This window comes from Zingiber officinale, chromosome 8B (assembly GCF_018446385.1).
Source record: "Zingiber officinale cultivar Zhangliang chromosome 8B, Zo_v1.1, whole genome shotgun sequence".
NCBI lineage: Eukaryota > Viridiplantae > Streptophyta > Magnoliopsida > Zingiberales > Zingiberaceae > Zingiber > Zingiber officinale.
This window is the reverse complement of record NC_056001.1, coordinates 96,812,785-96,832,617: the sequence shown is the minus strand read 5'-3', so window position 1 is coordinate 96,832,617 and position 19,833 is coordinate 96,812,785. Positions and strand designations below refer to the sequence as shown.

The following is a 19,833-nucleotide window of genomic DNA, read 5'->3' as shown; positions in this document are numbered from 1 at the left end:
TTAAATGACTAAATTCATTTTCCGGAAGGGTTTGGTGAAAATATCAGCTAGGTTTGACTTTGACTCAACATATGTGAGTGCAATGTCTCCCCTAGCTACATGATCTCTAATGAAGTGATGACGCACTTCAATGTGTTTTGTCCTTGAATGATGGACTGGATTTTTAGTTAGGTTAATCGTGCTAATGTTATCACATAGCACTTGTACACCCTTGTAAGAAAATCCATAATCCTCTAAGGTGTGTATCATCCACAACAATTGCGATACACTCTCTCCCATGGCAATATATTCAGCCTCGGTCGTGGAGAGAGCAACACAATGTTGCTTCCGACTTGACCAACTAACTAAAGATGACCCTAAAAATTGGCAACCCCCACTCGTACTTTTCCGATCCAATTTGCACCCAGCATAATCGGAATCGGTATAACCTATCAAGTCAAAAGACTCGGTACGAGGATACCAAAGACCTACTCTTATTGTGCCCTTAAGATATCTCAAAATTCTTTTAACTGCAATTAAATGAGATTCCTTTGCACAGACTTGATACCTAGCGCACATGCCCACAGCAAAAAGTATATCGGGTCTACTGGCTGTGAGATATAGAAGACTACCGATCATGCTTCTATATTGCGTTAGATCAACTGGTTTTCCACTCTCATCATTGTCAAGGCGAGTGTTTGTCGCCATTGGAGTGGACACTTCCTTAGAGTCACTCATATTGAATTTTCTGAGCATCTCTTGAGTGTATTTTGCTTGATGGACATAAATACCATCTCTAGTTTGTTTGATTTCGAGTCCAAGGAAGAAAGTCAATTCTCCCACTAGACTCATCTCAAACTCACTCTCCATGTGAGTGATGAACTCATTTAAATAGCCCTTGTTGTTTGAGCCACAAATTATGTCATCGACATATACTTGGGCTACAAAAATATTTTCACCATCTCTACGTAGAAATAGTGTTGGGTCTATTTGTCCTCTAACAAAGCCCTTCTCTAGTAGGTATGTTGACAACCTTTCGTACCAAGCTCGTGGTGCTTGTTTAAGCCCATAAAGTGCTTTCTTGAGCTTGTACACGTGATTTGGAGATTCGGTATTCACAAATCCCGGTGGTTGTTCAACATAAACTTCTTCCTTAATGAGACCATTTAAGAAGGCCGATTTTACATCCATTTGATAGAGCTTGAAACCTCTATGTGCAGCAAAAGCTAGCATTAAGCGAATGGACTCTAATCGGGCCACTGGAGCATATGTCTCATCATAATCAAGGCCTTCAACTTGACTATAGCCCTTGGCTACAAGTCTTGCCTTGTTTCTAACTACCTCTCCCTTTTGGTTCAATTTGTTCTTGAAGACCCATTTGGTTCCAATAATGGTGGTCTTCTTAGGTCTGGGAACCAAGTCCCATACTTGGCTCCTTTCAAATTGACCTAATTCGTCTTGCATAGCTATGATCCACTCAGGATCATGCAATGCCTCATCAATTAATCTAGGTTCAATTTCTGAGATCAAAGCGACCTCATTGGACTCATTTCTAAAGAATGACCTAGTCCTAACCCCTTGATGGATGTCTCCCACAATCTGGTCTCGGGGGTGACTAGTGTCTAACCTAGACTGCCTTGGTGCTGATGGTGCCTCATGAGTGGTCTCACTTGGCACAGACAAGGACTCAATATCAGGCAATGGATCCACCTGAGTTCTTTGTTGTCCTTGCTCATCATTATCAGAGTTAATTTCGACTCTTTCGATGTTTTGGTCATTCAAACTTAGCCTTCTAAGTTCGAATTGAATTTGTTCTACATCCCTTGATTGATCATTTAAATTAGGGATTTCTTCAAAAGCTACATCAGAGGACTCTTCAATCAATTTAGTCCTACTGTTGTAGACTCGATAGGCTTTGCTGGTGAGTGAATACCCGACCAGTATCCCTTCATCAGCCTTAGCCGTGAACTTCCCAAGATGATCCTTTGTGTTCAAGATAAACACCTTACAACCAAACACCCTAAGATGTTTAATTGTAGGTGGTTTCCCAAACCAAAGTTCATGAGGGGTCTTTCCTAAAAATCTGTGTATTAGGACTCGATTTTGCACATAGCAAGCTGTACTCACAGCTTCGGCCCATAAGTAGCTCGGCAAAGAGTACTCATTGAGCATGCTTCGTGCAGCTTCCTGTAGGACTCGGTTCTTTCTCTCCACAACCCCATTTTGCTGTGGGGTCCTTGGAGTAGAGAACTCATGTCTATAACCCTTCTCTTGACAAAACTCTAAAAACCTATGGTTTTGGAATTCACCACCATGATCACTCCTAATGGTTTTAATTGTGGTTGATTTTTCATTTTCCGTTCTTCTACAAAAAGAAATGAAAATATCTATGGTTTGGTCCTTATGTTTCAAAAAGAAGGTCCAAGTATATCTAGTGAAATCATCAATAATCACAAGACAATATCTACTTCCATTCAAAGATATTACACTACTGCAATCAAATAGGTCCATGTGCAATAAGTCTAACGGAGTAGAAGTACTTACAATGCTTTTACCTTTATGAACCGCTTTTGTTTGCTTACCCTTTTGACATGCATCACATAGTTTGTTCTTTTGATATTTGATGCTTGGTAAGCCTCGCACTAATCCTTTGTTTGCTAGCTTCCGGATGTTCTTCATGTTTACATGTGCCAACCTTCTATGCCATAGCCAAGACTCTTCTTCTTTCGACATGAAACACTTAATCAAAGCATTAGTAGCACTTTTAAATGATACTTGATAAATATTGTCTACCCTTGTGCCTACTAGTACTGTGTCAAGTGTGTCAATGTTTTTAACCAAACATTGACTTGAATGAAATTCAATTGTGTAACCCGTATCACACAATTGACTGACACTTAGGAGATTAAAAGTCATTCCCTTGACTAGAAGGACATTCTTGATATGAAGACATTCGGATATATGAATGTCTCCAACTCCTATTACCTTAAGACTACCATTGTTACCAAAGGACACATTACCTCTACTTTTGTTTTGAAGAGAAGCAAATAGAGATTTGTCCCCGGTCATGTGCTTGGAGCATCCACTATCAACAAACCAAGTTGATAGGTGCTCCCCCTCGATCAATGCCTACAAGATACGAAAGATAGATGTTTTAGGTACCCAAATCTTGGGACCTAATGCATCTACAAGAAGTGACCTAGGAACCCATGCTTTGGTCATACCCTTCCTAGTTCCATGAACCCTAGAATCATTTGATCTATGGTATTGGGTCCTAGACACTAATGAGATAAAACTCGATTCTTTGGGTTGATAACCTATCCCGGCTTTGTTGTAGACTGCCCTTTGGGCATTTAAGATCATGTCTAATGTCTTAGAGCTAGTTGAGAATTTCTCAAGCATTTTCTTGAGCTTCTCAACCTCACTCTTCAAAGCCTTGTTCTCATCTTCAAGAAGCTCTAGATGAAGGTCATCAACCTCATCTTCCCTAAGAGCCTTTAGCATTTCTACTTCTTCTTTTAACAATTTATTTTCTGTTTTCGACTTTTTAAGCAATGTAGATAAATGAGTAATAGTCTTATAACATTTTTCTACATGAGAAGAGGTTACCTCTTCACCATCCGAGGATGATGAGGCCGCGTTTGAAGCATCACTTGAGTTGCCATCGCTTCCGGAGTCCTCCCTTGCCATGAGTGCTAAATGGCGAGTGCTCTTCTCCTTCTTCTCTTCTTCCTCGGATGAGCTTGAAGATGACTCATCCCAAGTGGCCTTAAGGGCCTTCTTCTTTTTGCTTCTTTCTTCTTTCTTCTTGGCTCGTTCTTCCTTCTTCTTGGCTCGTTCTTCCTTCTTGAGCTTAGGACACTCACTTCGGTAGTGCCCTTTCTTACTACATTCATAGCACGTAACGTTAGATTTATCAATGTTCGGATCATTAGGTTTACCTTTGTATCTTCGGCTTCTTCTCATGATCCTCCTCACGAAATTCGCCATTTCGCTTGATGACGATGATTCGCCTTCGTCATCGGACTCGGAGGAAGAGGTGGATGAGGAGATCTCCTTTTCTTTCTTCTTTTCCTTCTTCCTTCTCCCATCCTTGCTCCTTTCTCCTGCAACAAGAGCAATACCTTTCTCCTTTTGGCCTTTGTTAGCAAGTTCATGTAATTCCATTTCACAGAAAAATTCATCTAACTTGACAATTGAAAGATCCTTGGATACCTTGTAGGCATCTACCATAGATGACCACAAGGCATTCCTAGGAAAAGCTTTAAGTGCATACCTTACAAGATCGCGGTTTTCTACAGGTTCATCTATGGAATGGAGACCGTTAATGATCTCTTTAAACCTACCATGAAGTTCACTTACATTCTCATTTTCCTTCATGGTGAGGTTCTGGAGTTGGTTGAGGAACAAGTCTCTCTTGGCAATTCGAGAGTCCCGAGTCCCTTCTTGAAGCTCAATGAGCTTGTTCCATAGATCTCTTGCACTAGTAAAAGGACCTACCTTGACTAGTTGGTCCTTGGCGATTCCACATTGCAAGGTGACCATGGCCTTGGCATCGGCTTGTGCTTTGCGGAGTTGTTCGGTAGACCACCTTGACGATTCGAGCTCCTTACCTTCCTCATCTCTTGGTGGTGTGTAGCCTTCCTTGACTGAGAACCACATGGCAATGTCCGTCTTTAGGTAATACTCCATGCGTCCCTTCCAGTACTGGAAATCTGCCCCTTCAAAGTAAGGTGGTCGATTTGTGCTAAAACCTTCCCTCATGGCCATCTCTTTGCTCTTAGGTTGTTAAGCCGGATGAAGAGCTCCAAGCTCTGATACCACTTGTTGGGATCTTGGATGGCTAGAGGGGGGTGAATAGCCTCTTCAAAAGCTAAAACTTAAAGATAAAACTCACACGAGTGGTTAGCGCAGCGGAAAACAAGTTAAGAACAGAATAAGAATAAGAGAAGAAACAAAGCAAACCACAGTGACTCAAGTGTTTACGAGGTTCGGGGATAACTTGCCCCTACTCCTCGGTGTCCGTAAGGTGGACAAGCCGATCTTCGGTAGATCAACCCCGGTGAACACCCGGCTATGAACTTTCTCCTTCTCGGTGGAGTGACCTCTCAACAAAATCTCAACAGGTATGTAGAATATAGCACAAGACTTACTGAGCTTGGTGACTTAGGAGAATGAAAATTAAGCTTACAGTCACGCGAAGGTCAGTGAAACAGAGAGCAAGTCGAGACAGCCGCTTCTCAGCCCCGAGCGTCAAAGCTTTTGCACCGATCGACAGAGAGTTTCGTTTTTTCTTTCTTCCCAAAGAAAAACTTCTTCTTAACCCTCTCTTCAACCAGCCTTTTATGTCTCTGCCATCTCTGCCTTTCGCTCGCAACGGATCCCTGCCAAACTGCAGCAAATCTCTGCATCCAGCCATAGCATCGCCAATCACGCTTCTTTCTCATCTGATCATCTGAGCTCACACCAATGGAATTCTGGTCTTCACTGGTGTCTCTGAGCTCCACCCAATCACCATGAGTTGAGCTGATCGATGCCAGATCACCGCCAGATCGCAGCCACGACTTTGCTGCTTTAACAGGTTTACAGTGGAACATAGCAAAAGTCTCTCTGGTATCCTCTATTAATGAAGCTCAATTTGAAATCAACCAATTGCAAATTACCAGTAACCTGCACCTCAAAATCTTGCGTAGATGGTTAGAAATATTTAGGCAAAAGCAACTTTGAATCGAAAGAATCGGAGAAAGTGCATGAAGCAGATTAATATGGATCGGTCCGCAGACCGATCCATACGTTCAAATCTCTTTTTCGATCGATCGGTCCGCATCGATCAGAACTAACTGATCGGTCCTCGACCGATCGGTGTCACATGATAAGCCTGATCGGTCTCCGGACCGATCAGGCATCAATCGACCGGTCCCGAGACCGGTCAAGATCGATCTGATAGCATACCGAGTATTCGCAGATGCTCGAGTTCTCACCGATCGGTCGGCGGACCGATCGACTGACACCGATCAGGGAAGTTCTCGATCGGTCCGTAGACCGATCAGACACACTTAGTGTCATGGATCGGTCTGCCGACCGACTGGATCGGTCACCGACCGATCCACTGTGATTTAAGAGGCAAGCTTCCAAGCTTGCTACCCTTAATCCTGTCCGGAGACCGAGCTACCGAGCTCTTCTCCGACTATACATGCCAAGTTTCCATACTTGGACTTCCCAACACCAGATGTCCGATCACCCTTGATCCATCTGGATTTTCCCTTGCCTGGCTTCACTCACCAGGACTTTCCAATTGCCTGGCTTCACTCACCAGGACTTTCCAATTGTCTGGCTTCACTCACCAGGACTTTTCCAATTGCCTGGCTTCACTCACCAGGACTTTTCCAATTGCCTGGCTTCACTCACCAGGACTTTCCAATTGCCTGGCTTCACTCACCAGGACTTTTCCAATTGCCTGGCTTCACTCACCAGGACTTCTCCCGTGCCAAGCTCCTTGCTCGGACTTTTCCCAATCAGATTAATCAGGTCAACCAAGTCAACCCTGATTTGTCTGAGTCAATTCAATATCTGATTGAAACTTAAATCAGTGTCAACATCAAAACAACATCCAGGTCAGACTGTATCAACAGTTAGGTTATCGGGTTAACCTAAGTTTGGGGGAGAAACGTTCAAGGGAGAATATTGGAGTTTGGAAAGAATGTTCAAGGAAGAACATTGGAAAACCTGAGTTAAGGTTATCGGTTTAACCTAACTTGATTATGGTTTTGTCAAACATCAAAAAGGGGGAGATTGTTGGTGCAACCTTAGGTCAAGGTTGACCTGGTTGACCCGACTCGAGTTGACGTGACTCGAGTTGTATTTTGATGTTTGACCTGGGAAGATTGTCGGTGCAACCTTAGGTCAAGGTTGACCTAGTTGTGTTGCATGTTGATGTTTGACACTCGTGAGAGAGTTCTATTCTTGATGTGGGACAAGAATAGATGTTTGGGAGATTATTGGTGCAATCGTAGGTCAAGGTTGACCTGGTTGACCTGATTCGGGAAAAGTCCAAGCAGGGAGCTTGGCACGCGAAAAGTCCAAGTATGGAGACTTGGCACTGGAAAAGTCCAAGTACGGAGACTTGGCACGGGGAAAAGTCCAAGCAGGTAGCTTGGCACGCGGAAAGTCCAAGTATGGAGACTTGGCACGGAGAAAGTCCAAGTATGGAGACTTGGCACGGAGAAGTCCAAGCAGGGAGCTTGGCACGAGGGAAAGTCCTAACTGGAATGTTAGGCAGGTGGAAAGTCCTGGTGAGTGAAACCAGGCAGTGGGAAAGTCCTAACTGGGATGTTAGGCAGTGTGGAAAGTCCTGGTGAGTGAAGCCAGGCAGTGGGAAAGTCCTAACGGGGATGTTAGGCAGTGTGGAAAGTCCTGGTGAGTGAAGCCAGGCAGTGGGAAAGTCCTAACTGGAATGTTAGGCAGTTGGAAAGTCCTGGTGAGTGAAGCCAGGCAGTGAGAAAGTCCTAACTGGGATGTTAGGCAGTGTGGAAATCCTGGTGAGTGAAGCCAGGCAGTGAGAAAGTCCTAACTGGGATGTTAGGCAGTGTGGAAATCCTGGTGAGTGAAGCCAGGTGAAAGTCCGGGTGAGTGAAGCCAGGCAAGGGAAAATCCAGATGGATCAGGGATGATCGGACATCTGGTGTTGAGGAAAGTCCAAGTAGGTCAAAGGGATTGACCGGACACTTGGCGGGAAATTCTAGCAGGTCAAGGGAGTGACCAGATGCTAGGAATGAAGTACCAACATGTCGAGGTTGACCGAATGTTGGTTTGGAAGGCTTGGGACTTGGTTTGGGCAAAAACCAAGTCACTAGTTATCTGATCGGTCTGGTGACCGATCAGTGCTGGACATGCTTTGTTGATAGTGACATCAACTTTCGATAGAGTACGAAAGACATGTATGGGTCTCGCGATAGTTCGATCGGTCGTGGACCGATCGGGAGGATGCCTGTTCGGTCTCATGGGGTACAACACCTAATTCGGTGCTCACTCGACACATTCCTAGAACAGAGTGGAGGACGATTGAGCTCGATTGACCTTGAGGTCCGAACGATTCTGACCGCGGATCAGGGACATTGTTATTTACCGATGAAAAGAGCTTGTCGGTCCACGGTTGCTATGCCAACTTCAAGGGGTCGAGGGCTGCTGCTGCACTTCTGCTTCTTCCTCTTCTCTTCTGCTACAGAGCTGCTGTTCTGGTGCTTGAGCTTTGTTGAGCTCTTCTTCACAAGCTTCGCGTGAGCTTCTCGACTGGGATATCCTGCTGTTGGAGGTGTTCTGAGGAGTTGCTGCTTCAACGAATCCAGTCGGCGAGGAGGCAAGAAAACCTGTGTTTTTACATTTATTGTTCTTGTCTTCTTGTATTTCTTGTTGTATTCCTTTCTTGCTGTTGCAAGAATATTGTGGCGAGGTTTCTCCACCCACAAGGAGTATATTGTATTAGCCGGTTTTCCGGGGACTCATCCACCGACGGATTGATAGGCTTCGTCCACCTTACGGACACGCCGAGGAGTAGGAGTTTCATCTCCGAACCTCGTTACATCGACGAGTTGAGGTTTGGTTTGTTTTGTTTTCGTTTCCTTTTGTTATTTCCGCTGCTAACCTAATTTGTAGAAAGAAACGAGCAAAGATTTGGGGTCGGCTATTCACACCCCCCTCTCTAGCCGTACGAAGGATCCTAACATAGCGAAGGTGCTAGGGCGAGTGAATCGTCTTTTGCCACCACTCATGGAAAGCAAATCTCTCTCTCACCTATTGATTTTTATTTGACTCAAATTTATTTTTACAAAACACTACCACTAGGGAAGATCGAAAATAATAATGGATGACATATTTGAATTCTTTGCAATCTAAAAAATTTACAGAAGATGAAATGGAGATCTCTAGGTCAATCAATGGATTATGATGCAAATCCACTTATTGACCTAGAGAACTCTAATTGCGTCTATTTCAAGTCCTGTTGATTTTTGAGATTGCAAGGTATTCAAATATGTTATCCATTATTTATTTTGACTTCTCTGAATAGATTAAAATGTTATGCTATCCATTGTATTGTTTATTTCAGTTTCTCCGAAAATGTTAAAATATTATTGAAATGATCGACTGAAATCTTATATTGGGTCTGATATAAACTTATATCAAGTCCACGATCAAAACTCACTGATTGACCTAGAAAACTCCGATTACACTCATTTTAAGTCCTGTGGATTTCTGAGATTGCAAGGAATCTAAATATGTCCTCCATTATTTATCTCGACTTCTCTGAAGATGTTAAAATGTTATTGAAAGAATTAGCTAAAATTTCACATTCGCTTGAACATATCCCAATATGAGATTTCAATCGATTCTTTGAATAACATTTTAACATCTCAGAAGAAGTCGAAATAAACAATGAATAGCATATTTGACTTCCTTACGATCTTAGAAATCTATAAGACTAGCTCTCTAGGTCAATTAGTGAGTTTTGATTACTTAGAAAGCTCTGATTATACTCATTTCATGTCCTGTAAATTTTTAAAGTTATAAGGAATTTAAATATGTCATCTATTATTATTTTTAATCTTCTAATTTGAGTCAAATAAATTACTAGGTGAGAGAAATTTACTCTCTACGAATTGATAGAGAGGCGGGAGGGAGGGAAGAGAAGGGAGAGAGAGCGCGAGATTGCAAATGATGGATAGGAGGGATGGAATGGAAATATCAGATCAGTTAATGTAGCCTTTGAGAATTATTAAAATATGATATACTTTTTGTTTATCAATTCAGAAACGGAGTAAATTGTCAAAATCTACTCTCTCTGTTTTTTTTTTCCAATAGAATTGTATGCTTCCTATCTTTTCAGGGTTGCATAAATAATTAACACTGAACCACGTATTCTAAATTTTCTGAATATTCAAATGGCGTTCCTAAGTTTGGATTTGAATCCAATGCAGGCAATTATATACCATAAATAAAGAAATGATAGGAGATGTTATACAGATTATACTAAGGAGTAATGGCTTTCACGTTAAAGGCGACTTTAATAAAAAAAAAATACAAATTGGATTATTCATATCACATAAGCAATATTATATTTATATACGTTATTCTTTTTTTATTCATAAAAGAAAATAATAATTCCAACTGTATAGAGTCAGTCATATTTGCCCTTCATAGAGAGTTTACATTTTTCATTAACCCCCCTAAAATTTTAGATTTTTGTTAAATTGCCCTTAAAATATTTAACATTAATAAATTATTCCTTGATACTTGATGCCGCCTCCGTCGAGATGGAGCAGCTTCTGCGATAAAGTCGAAGAGTCCGCATCGGACTTTCCTACGCGAATTAACCATATTTTTATTTTTATTTTATTTTATTTTTATTTTTATTTAAATTTAATTTGTTTCTCGTTGGCCTCAAACCAACCCTACCTCACCACGTGAAGCGAAGCGGGAGAAGCCGAAATCTGATTCGCAGAGGGAAAAAAGGAAAAAGATCGAGAGAGAGATAGAGAGAAGGGCGTCCATCTCGGGGGAGACAATCAAAGAAGGCGCACCCGCCGGCTTCCATTCTTTGCCCATAAGTCCGTGTCGCGAGTGGACTGTTCCATTGCGGGATCTGCTTGCGTTGTTCCACTTGGAACGGAGCTGGGGAGACCTTTAAGCTTTCGTTCTAGATGTGGTCGTCTTGAAGTCGGTAGAATCAGTCCACATTTTATTTTATGGTTGCTTCTTTATTTGTACATTGGATTGAAGATTCTTTGCTTATCTTAAAGCTGTCTGGTGCAGTTTGGAGTTGATTCGATCAAAAAGTTGCAATTTTTTTTTGGGAGGGTCGGAGAAGGAATCTGGGGATTGCGTCAAAAATGAACTTGAAGGATAATAGCAGATGGAAAAAGGTAACCGTTTTTTGTTTAAGAGATTTAGTATTGGATATCACGATCTTTCCTGCGATAAGCTTGCAGAAGATTTCGTTCTTAGTTTAAGAGAAAGTCGTGGCAATCTTATTCCAGCTTTTAATCTTGATCATATTTGCAGTTTTCGGTTTGGAATATTATACGGAGCAATGATAATAATGTTAGAAACACAAGCAAAGGTACCACGCCAGGTAGGTTCTGGTTTTGAATTATTAATTTGTGGATTTCGTAACTTTACTGTTTAGTTTAGTCATAATATTTTCATCTTTAAGTGCCTTTGTTGATCTTGTAAATAAATAATTTTTGCTGGCCTCTCTTAGATAGCTGATGTGTACTCACAAGGATCATTTGGATGACTTTCTTGGAATTTTTGGGAATAAATAATGGATTGAACATGTGCATATATAGATTTGTACAACTCAAAAGATAAATTAAAAATATTGCCTTTGCTAGGGGTGGACATCTATAACCTAAACCCCATAAACTAAACCAATTCAAACTAAAAAAGTTGGTTTATCGGTATGCTTTCAGTTGGGATACTAGGTAAGATTATTGATGTTGATTTGGTTTTAGTTTGAACAAATACAAACCATTAAATGAGCTGTTAAGGTTTTCATAATATGTATATATATGTTATATTGAAAAAGAAATAGAATGTTTATGATTTCTTATCGCTTTTTACTTTTTATGTTCCTTAGTCAATATTGACATTAAATTATGATAATGTTTGTTATTAGTTTAGGTTGAATTATTGTTGTGAAACTATAAGTGGTTATATATATATATATATATATATATATATATATAAACTGAACCAAACTGAGTACTTGAGGTTCCAAACCAAACTGAAATGATTTTTGGTTTGGTTTTGGTTTGGATTTTCCCAAATATTTTGGTTTTCCTAACCAAACAGAACTGTCCCTACCCCTAACCTTAGCACAATTCCTCACTTTTAAGATTAAATATATTCTACCACCATCAAAGAGCAAAAGGAGAAACCAAAGCTCATTTCAGCTAAGAAAAAGGCAATGACAGCAAAAGGCATATTGCAGAAAGATAATTCAACTTTTTGCTTTTTGTTTGTAATTTTACTTATTATAGAGATCCTTTCTATGTCAGCCACAAAAGATAACATATTGTATCTGAAGCACCGGATATCTTCAAATACTTGTTCTGATATTATGAATGTTTGTTTGTTATTTTAATCCATCTGTGCTTCCCTTAATATTCTTAATATGTAAATCAGTTGAATTTCGAGGAAGTCCACATTTCTCAACCTCTTCAGTTGCCATTGGGAAAAGCATTTCTGGTACAACCATATATATATATTTTTCTCTTTCTGTCCACTTGAACAATTTGGTATGGGTATTTATTTTGTTGAATATCACCCTTGACTTAGATGATAGTGATGTCATTGTTATTTTCATGTCAATGTTGATTGTTCTAAATCATCATGCTGATTGAATTATCCTCTAAATCTTCAAGTTCTAAAGTATGATGGTTGCAATTTGCAAATCACCACTTATTAAAATTGAGGGGTTTTATAGAATAAAAGAGGACACATCAGAGAAATCTTGTCAAGGCGATGCCTAGAAGCCACTTACAAATTTGAAAATACCACTACTATTGTGTAGAATAGCGAATAACAAAATGATAAACCGCCTCCATTTTTTTCACCCTTAATCCACAATCACCATGATGATTGCATTGCCTATACCAAACATGTACATTCTGATTTCCAAGCGTTTTTCTTTGTAATTTGTCAGTAATCTCTTTATTTCTAAAATATCATTCCAGAAACAGATTCACAGGTTGAGAGCGTGATTCTCGGTGACTATCTGTCTAGAGCTTCCAGCACCATAACTAGCAAGGCAATCAGGTATGATGATATCCCTTGCACTTTTTATCTTAAATCTCACCTTAATGTTGCTTACTTGTCAATTTATATATTGGCCTATTTCCATTGTCATGGTGATTTAGGATTTTTGTGGCAACATGGAATGTTGGAGGAAATACTCCTCATAAGGGGCTTAACCTAAGTGACTTCCTCCCCTCTGATGATCACTCAGATTTATATGTTTTAGGGTAATTTGGATTTTATATCTTTTCAAAGGAAAGCAATGGATTCATATCCTAGCTCTGTTTGGATCCTCTTAGAACCTTATGTTTCTATTTCTTTATGGTTTTCCAGCTTTCAGGAGATAGTTCCTCTGAATGCTGGAAATGTACTTGTAATTGAGGACAATGAACCTGCAACAAAGTGGCTATCTCTAATTAACCAAGCATTGAATGGTCCAATTGATTCAGAGACTGATATTGAATCACACACATCATCTCCTTATATCGACTCTACATCATCCCAGGCTTCCAACATTAAGACTCCAATATCTAGAGAGTCAAAATTGGCAGGCGGGTCATTGTTCTTTCAGAAACCATCACTCAAAGCTGTTAGCAAAACTTTCAGAACAGAGGAGGGACGCCGTTTAAGGGCCTGCAACTGCCCTGCTGAAGCAACAAGGAAGTACTACAGGGAGTCATGTTTTAGTTGCCAGCATGCTCACTTCAGTGACAAAGACTCAGAGGAGGAGGAAGAAGAAGAAGAAGAAGAGGAAGAGGAAGCAGGAAGTTATTCTCTTTCAGGTTTTCCTGTTACACCTACAAGAAGTAAGCAGAAGTATAGCCTTATAGCCAGCAAACAGATGGTGGGGATTTTTGTTACTGTCTGGCTGAGGAGAGAACTTGTCCAGTACATAGGACACCTACGAGTCTCTTGTATCGGAAGGGGCATTATGGGTTATCTTGGTAATAAGGTGAGAGGGAGGCTTGTCAAATTTTTCATCAGCTTTCACTTGCATTCTAGTGTATTATTTTGTTTTGAAAGCTGTTCATTCTTTCACCTTTTAGGGATGCATTTCAGTGAGCATGTCATTGCACCAAACAAGCTTTTGCTTCGTTTGCAGTCATTTGGCTTCAGGGGAGAAAGGAGGTGATGAGTTGAAAAGAAATTCTGACGTTTCAGTAATACTGAAACATACACAATTCAGGAAAATTTGCAGAACTGGTCGAAGAATACCTGTAAAAATTCTTGAGCATGAGTAAGATTTTCTTATAAATAATTGTCTACACTAAATGAAACAAAGTCCACTAATCTTGATTCACTTTTTTGATTGCTCAGCTGTGTCATATGGTTGGGGGATTTAAATTACCGGATTTCTTTGAGCTATAGTGAAACTAAAAATCTTCTTGAGGATAATAACTGGGGTGCACTTTTCGAGAAGGATCAGGTAATTAATATTAACCTTCTCTACTAATAAAATCCACAAGTGAAAAACATGCATAACAAAAACAAATGTCTATCTAAATTTCCTTTGCAGACATTTGTAATACTTGAAGTGTTTTTTATCATTATTATTCTGGTTCATCATACCATTCCACGTAACATTCTTTTCTTATACCTAGTCCCAATGACTAGCAAATATGCTGAGGAGTTTCTTCTTCCTTTTGCTAAATGATCCGTATGACATGTATTACTCACATCTGTGGTGAAACTTTCGGCTTGGTGATGTTTCATCCAAATTGTTTTGATAGCTTAAAATTGAAAGAGAAGCTGGGAGAGTGTTCAAGGGATGGAATGAAGGGAAGATCTACTTTGCTCCAACTTACAAATACTCAAACAACTCAGATATGTATGCTGGCGAGATTGCAACATCAAAGAAGAAACGGAGAACACCTGCATGGTAAAATTGCTTCTAAATTCAAACTAATTTGCTGAAAAGATCTTTTAGCTTTATAGTTTACTGAAACAAATACTAAACTATTGTTGCTTTAAGTTCTACAAATGCAAGAAGTTTTTGAAATATCATTAGCACTAGGCGATCATAGATTAAAGAAGTGCACCTAGTGCTAAAGGTCACATTCTTTTGATTGTTCGTAGATAATCAATCATAGAGCCATGACTAGAAAATAATATAAACTTCTGCAACTGTTTGATTCATTGTAGAATGCACCAAACACCTTGTTTTTCAGAATTTTCCTTCTGTTGGTTGAATAAAATGAATCCTAACAATTTCAGGTGTGATCGCATTCTGTGGCATGGTCATGGAATTGTGCAGTTGTCTTACATCAGAGGGGAGTCTAAATTTTCAGACCATCGACCGGTTTGTGCAGTGTTTACTGTGGAGGTTGGGGTGAGTGATGATAGGTCAAAGAATCTATCCACTCCTAACATGAGAGTTGGTGCAGAAGAGATCTTGCATCAGAGAGCCAATTGCTAACACATGCAAGTATGCCAAAAGCATGTAATTTACATTAATGTGAAACTATAGTGGTTTCACTTTAGATGTCAAGAGCTATTCATTCTTGTGGATCTGTGTTACATGTTGCTTCCGTGCACAGCATGATTTATACAACTTGCTTCTCCTAAGGAAGGATACATTGAGAACAAGAGAAATCCTAAAGGTATAATCAAGTTACTGAAGCGAAAGCTTCAATTTGCTGTAGTTACCAAACTGTAAAGTATTATAGATCATGTCACACAAATGGGGTTACGAACTTTGAATATTTTGTTGACCGGGATTTTTTCTGGACCCAGTTGATTTAACCTTCTTATTGTAATCATAATGCAGAAAATTGAGTGTTTGATCAGACATACAAAAATTTTGGAGGCTCTTTAGTCTCTCATTCTTTCTACTGGCTCTTGCATTTTCTTCCATAAAAAAAGATTATTGGTTAATGCTAGTTGAGTGTTGTTTTTTCATGTTCAAATAGTTTTCAGATGCTTAGTTTCCTTCATTTTGTAAGTTCATTTCATATAAATATTTAACCGAAAATTTGCAATTTCCGTTTAACTTTTTCTTTCGAAAATTACAGTTTTTTTTTAAATTACAAAATCATATTTTGTAATTTTGTGCAAAAAGATTGTCAAATTAATTAAAGCACTTTAATTTCTATGGTCTCTAAATACAAGGGTAATCTAATGAACATTTTCTAATTTTTAGTCTCCAAATTTTTCAATTTCTTTTCTTCATGATGTCTATTAATCATCCTCTATTTATATTAACGAGATTCAAAAAAAAGAAATAAATATATGAATATCAATTATTATACAAAATGAGATAGGTCATTCATATTTAAAATGGGCCTTATCAATTAGATATGTTGGAATATCCGAATATAAAATTTGAAAACCAAAATTGTTGATTTAAAAAAAACATGAACTAATAAGACATTTTATTTTTATTGTTTTCTCTTTTTCTGAATGATGTTAATTTGTTGATATTTCAATACCAGTTAAGGAAGGATTTGATAATTGAAAATGAATAAATTAAATAAACATATGTATTGATTTCATGTTAGAGTTAAATACTCTATTCAATGAGTTATTAGTGAAACTTCTTTCTCTTAGTATAATTTTATATTCTAAAAATTCATTTGACTCAATGAACAGTGATGATATTTGTAAACTTACAACGAAATTTTATCTTGAAGATTTTACAAATTAAAACATAGTTACTTTAGAATATGAATTAGTACATTATAAACTTGATATAATTTAAAATTTAAATATTTCTACACTTGTTGAATTGTGTCAACAATTGATTGAGAATATACTGTCAAAGATTTACGTTATGTTGGCTAAATTGATTCATTTTATTTTACCATTGCTTGTTTCTATTACCACTACCTCTTCAGCATTGATGCGTGTAAAGACGATACTTTACAATAAAAATAGAGGATAACTTTCCTGAAGAATATTTCAATTTCTAAATTCGTCCCTGTTCCGAATGGTTCGTGACGGTGATATAGCGGGAAACAAATTTACTTTGTGAACAAACTATTTTCTTTAGGGAAAAAAAACTTATAATTAGTTTTCAAAATCATAAAAGCAGTTTTTCTCGATTTTTGTTTTTTATTTAAAAATGTTCCGAGTCCGAGTTTTTCATGCATTACTTTTGTTTAATGGCTAATGGAGTAATGGATGAATTCCGTTTAAATTTAAATTATAAAATTACTTTATTATGGATTTAAATTTAAACTTATACCTTGCGAATGCGTTTTTTTTTATTTTTTTAATCCTAATCGCACAATTAAATTTATTTTGGTATGCAATTAAATCAGACTTTCTTGACTAATAACCTTCCCGTCTAATTTGCTTACCAGGTAAATTTAAAACACAACTTCCGTCTAATTTGCTTACCAGGTAAATTTAAAACACAACTTACGCACACTCAAAAGCTCACACAACTTGCGCACACTCAAAAGCTCACATCCAGAACATTCGCCCTAGTGAAATTTAAACTCTTACTTATTTCGGTCGTGATCTTGTATGGTTAAATCCATATCAGACTAACCAATGGGGACTAGAGAGCGACTTCATCTAGAGTGGAATGACAATTTCAAGGAACGGTTATTCTATTCATCCATTTTATAATGAAAGAAGTGGAAAGAAATATTCCAGCTCTAATATCATTTATCAATTCCACACCTAAAACGAAGCTAAATATGATGAGCATTTGGCTAGATCTACGAATTGTTTGATCGAGTTGGATGGGTTAACTCAGCAACAAAAGGGCACAGTTAAATAGTTAAAAACTGGACAACTGAGTCAACAGAGGTAGGTAGATGTGCCATGCAAATCTAACAAATCAGTCTGGATGAGTCAGCAAATGAATTATGAGATAAACAAGGCCATCAGACGGGAAATGGACACGTCCAATGGCCTGAACAAACAAATCAAATTGGATGATCAATAGAATTAAGGAAATTGAATGAGTGCAACGGACAGGAAGAAATGGATTTGGATGGGATGCATTCACAAAATAGGGCTTAAGAGGAACCCAATGAACCAAATAGAGATAAAGAGTCTGCGCGACTCAAACATGTCGTACGCTTACGTGGCACGTGATAGTTGGAATCAAAATGGAACATCATTTTGTGGACGAAGAGTCAGAATAGCTCATGTCGCATCGACCTCCAATGCATGAGCATTGTAGGAGCAGCTCGTATCCTAACACTGGAAGATTTAAATGGGTTAAGTAACTTTACCAATCTTAGGACTTAAGTTGATAATCCATCACCTTTTTTTGATCTTCTTTAACCAGAAGACATTAATTGCATAGGCATAGCCGCATAGGCATGCAAAGTTCTACATACATATATATGATCAATCTAAACCATCTGATCCGGTGAGGGAAGGGATAGCATTCCAGTCCTAAATAACAAAGATGGAATTCAAGAGAAGAGTTGCCTAGATATGAAGCAGGGTTTTCCATTTTCACGGCAAAATGAATCAAACATATGGACATGTAAACGAATTATCCTTTTACATTAGACCAATGAAAAACACTACAAATTACCTCGACTGGTGATTGCCAAAGATCTTCTGATCTGCATCGCCATAAAAAGATAGGAACCAAGGTGCTTCAATACACAAGCCCAGCATCTCATCTCATGATCCCAATACCCCCCAAACACTTAGCAGATAACTCTCATCGCTCATTTACATGAATCTAAGTGACCTGCAATATCATATGAAACAATCATCGCTAAAGTGGCTCAAGGGATCCACTTTTCAGTCTCTCCATCCTTGCTTGCAACCCGGACAATGCCTTCTCATCCATTGGAAGGATATTGCCCTGTGTTGGGGCTTCCCCATCACCACCACGTTCTATTCCGTGAAGGGCATTACAGTTGACATGTCCAAATGGTCGAGCTGAACCATCCAAATTGCCAGCGGCAGCAGCAGCCTGTATGCTTTTCATCCGTTCTCTGATGGCATCGAGGGTCCCCATTGTTACTGCAGGGGCTGGAAAAGCTTGAAAGTAAGAGCATGAACACATCATTCTAGCAATAAGATGTAACTCAAGGCAGACCTACACTCACAACTTGATAAGTACATTCACACACAAACCTGGACATAAAGAAAGAGACGAGAGTGAGTTACCAGCTGGATATCGGTCCATTCGTTCATCTCCTAAATGAGACCTAAACTCTGAAAGGTCAGTTTGACTTCTCAATGCAGGAGTTGTTCCGGCAATACCATCATCTGTGTATGCACTGGGATTCATGCTTTCAGCTTTTGCATTAACTGACTTTGTGTGTACAGGAGAAAGTGGTCCAAACTTTGGAGATGAAATAGTTGCCAGTGGTGGTGGAGTAGCTATGGGAAGACTGGAAGGTGTCCTTCCAGCTGCTGCATTCTTCTCCATCTGGATGAAGAAAAAGCAAAATCCAGTTACAATGAACACAATATTCACGGTGCTATAAAGGAAGCTTTTTGGGGAAATCCTACAAACCTGAGCGAGCCCATCTCTAATATAAGTTCTAAATGCTTCACTCGCATTTTGGAGCTGGGCAAATATATCTACCTATAAATAAAACCAGAAGTTTCAGCATGCATAGTACAACAAAATATACAAATGAATGAAACAATATTAGTAGTATTTGGAACAAGGAATTCACCTTGGGATAGAGTTGAGTAATTCGGTAGAGTTCATATAATCCAATCGTACAGGTTTGCTTATCACCAATTTTCTTAAACACGGCAGCAAGTTCTTGCTGTTGCAAGTAAAATACGACCAAAATCAGATCCAACAGATAAAATAGAAAAACGCTAAAATCAGTTACAGAATTAAATTCTGCAAAAATTGATCACCAGCTTTAACAAAGATTAAAAGATTAACATAAAATATAAGGAACGATCAAAAATTGATGTCACCAGCAGGCAAGCTGCAGTTAAACACACCTTCAATTGAGAGTCTGCTGAATGTGTTGCAGGAGCTGGACTATTAGAAGCAGTGTCACCCCAATGTGTTTGTCCCATGGGACCAGATGGAGTTAACATTCTAGCAGCGGCAAGAGTCTAAAATATTTGAGGAAAGAGTCAGTCAATTCAGATATAATCAACTAAACAAGAAACAAA

At 38.9% G+C, this 19,833-nt stretch overlaps 2 protein-coding genes across 5 annotated transcripts in view; one reads left to right on the top strand and one right to left on the bottom strand.

The window, feature by feature from the left end:
- The first annotated feature begins 10,296 nt into the window (after positions 1 to 10,296).
- Positions 10,297 to 15,547, top strand: LOC122015656 (type I inositol polyphosphate 5-phosphatase 10-like). Of its 4 annotated transcripts, none has more exons than XM_042572658.1 (11): positions 10,297 to 10,689; positions 10,786 to 10,895; positions 11,035 to 11,104; positions 12,160 to 12,222; positions 12,711 to 12,792; positions 12,894 to 12,998; positions 13,105 to 13,723; positions 13,818 to 14,008; positions 14,089 to 14,197; positions 14,502 to 14,650; positions 14,986 to 15,547. In XM_042572658.1, exons 2-11 carry the CDS (start codon positions 10,863 to 10,865, stop codon positions 15,185 to 15,187), a joined length of 1,623 nt encoding a protein of 540 aa, XP_042428592.1. In that variant the 5' UTR covers positions 10,297 to 10,689; positions 10,786 to 10,862; the 3' UTR covers positions 15,188 to 15,547. The 4 variants fall into 4 exon arrangements, with proteins under 4 accessions (XP_042428592.1, XP_042428593.1, XP_042428591.1 ...); XM_042572659.1 differs by having other exon boundaries at positions 10,297 to 10,693; positions 12,717 to 12,792; XM_042572657.1 differs by having other exon boundaries at positions 10,297 to 10,693.
- A 2,615-nt stretch (positions 15,548 to 18,162) lies between these two features.
- The window catches only part of LOC122015657 (protein MOR1-like), a 37,980-nt gene continuing 36,309 nt past the window's right edge, over positions 18,163 to 19,833 (bottom strand). Inside the window, exons 50-54 of the mRNA XM_042572661.1 lie at positions 19,657 to 19,773; positions 19,374 to 19,469; positions 19,208 to 19,279; positions 18,856 to 19,120; positions 18,163 to 18,717 (exon numbers count right to left, since the gene is read on the bottom strand). Of these exons, the coding sequence (XP_042428595.1) occupies positions 18,458 to 18,717; positions 18,856 to 19,120; positions 19,208 to 19,279; positions 19,374 to 19,469; positions 19,657 to 19,773 (810 nt within the window). The 3' untranslated portion in view covers positions 18,163 to 18,457. The remainder of the gene's footprint in view (positions 18,718 to 18,855; positions 19,121 to 19,207; positions 19,280 to 19,373; positions 19,470 to 19,656; positions 19,774 to 19,833) is intronic.

Bases quoted from the DNA above. Each gene is read 5' to 3' on its own strand.
- LOC122015656 (XM_042572658.1), top strand. From the start codon at position 10,863: ATGAACTTGAAGGATAATAGCAGATGGAAAAAG. The intron at 12,793-12,893 runs GTATGATGATAT...ATGGTGATTTAG, and splicing joins ATAACTAGCAAGGCAATCAG to GATTTTTGTGGCAACATGGA. The intron at 14,198-14,501 runs GTAATTAATATT...TTGTTTTGATAG, and splicing joins CACTTTTCGAGAAGGATCAG to CTTAAAATTGAAAGAGAAGC.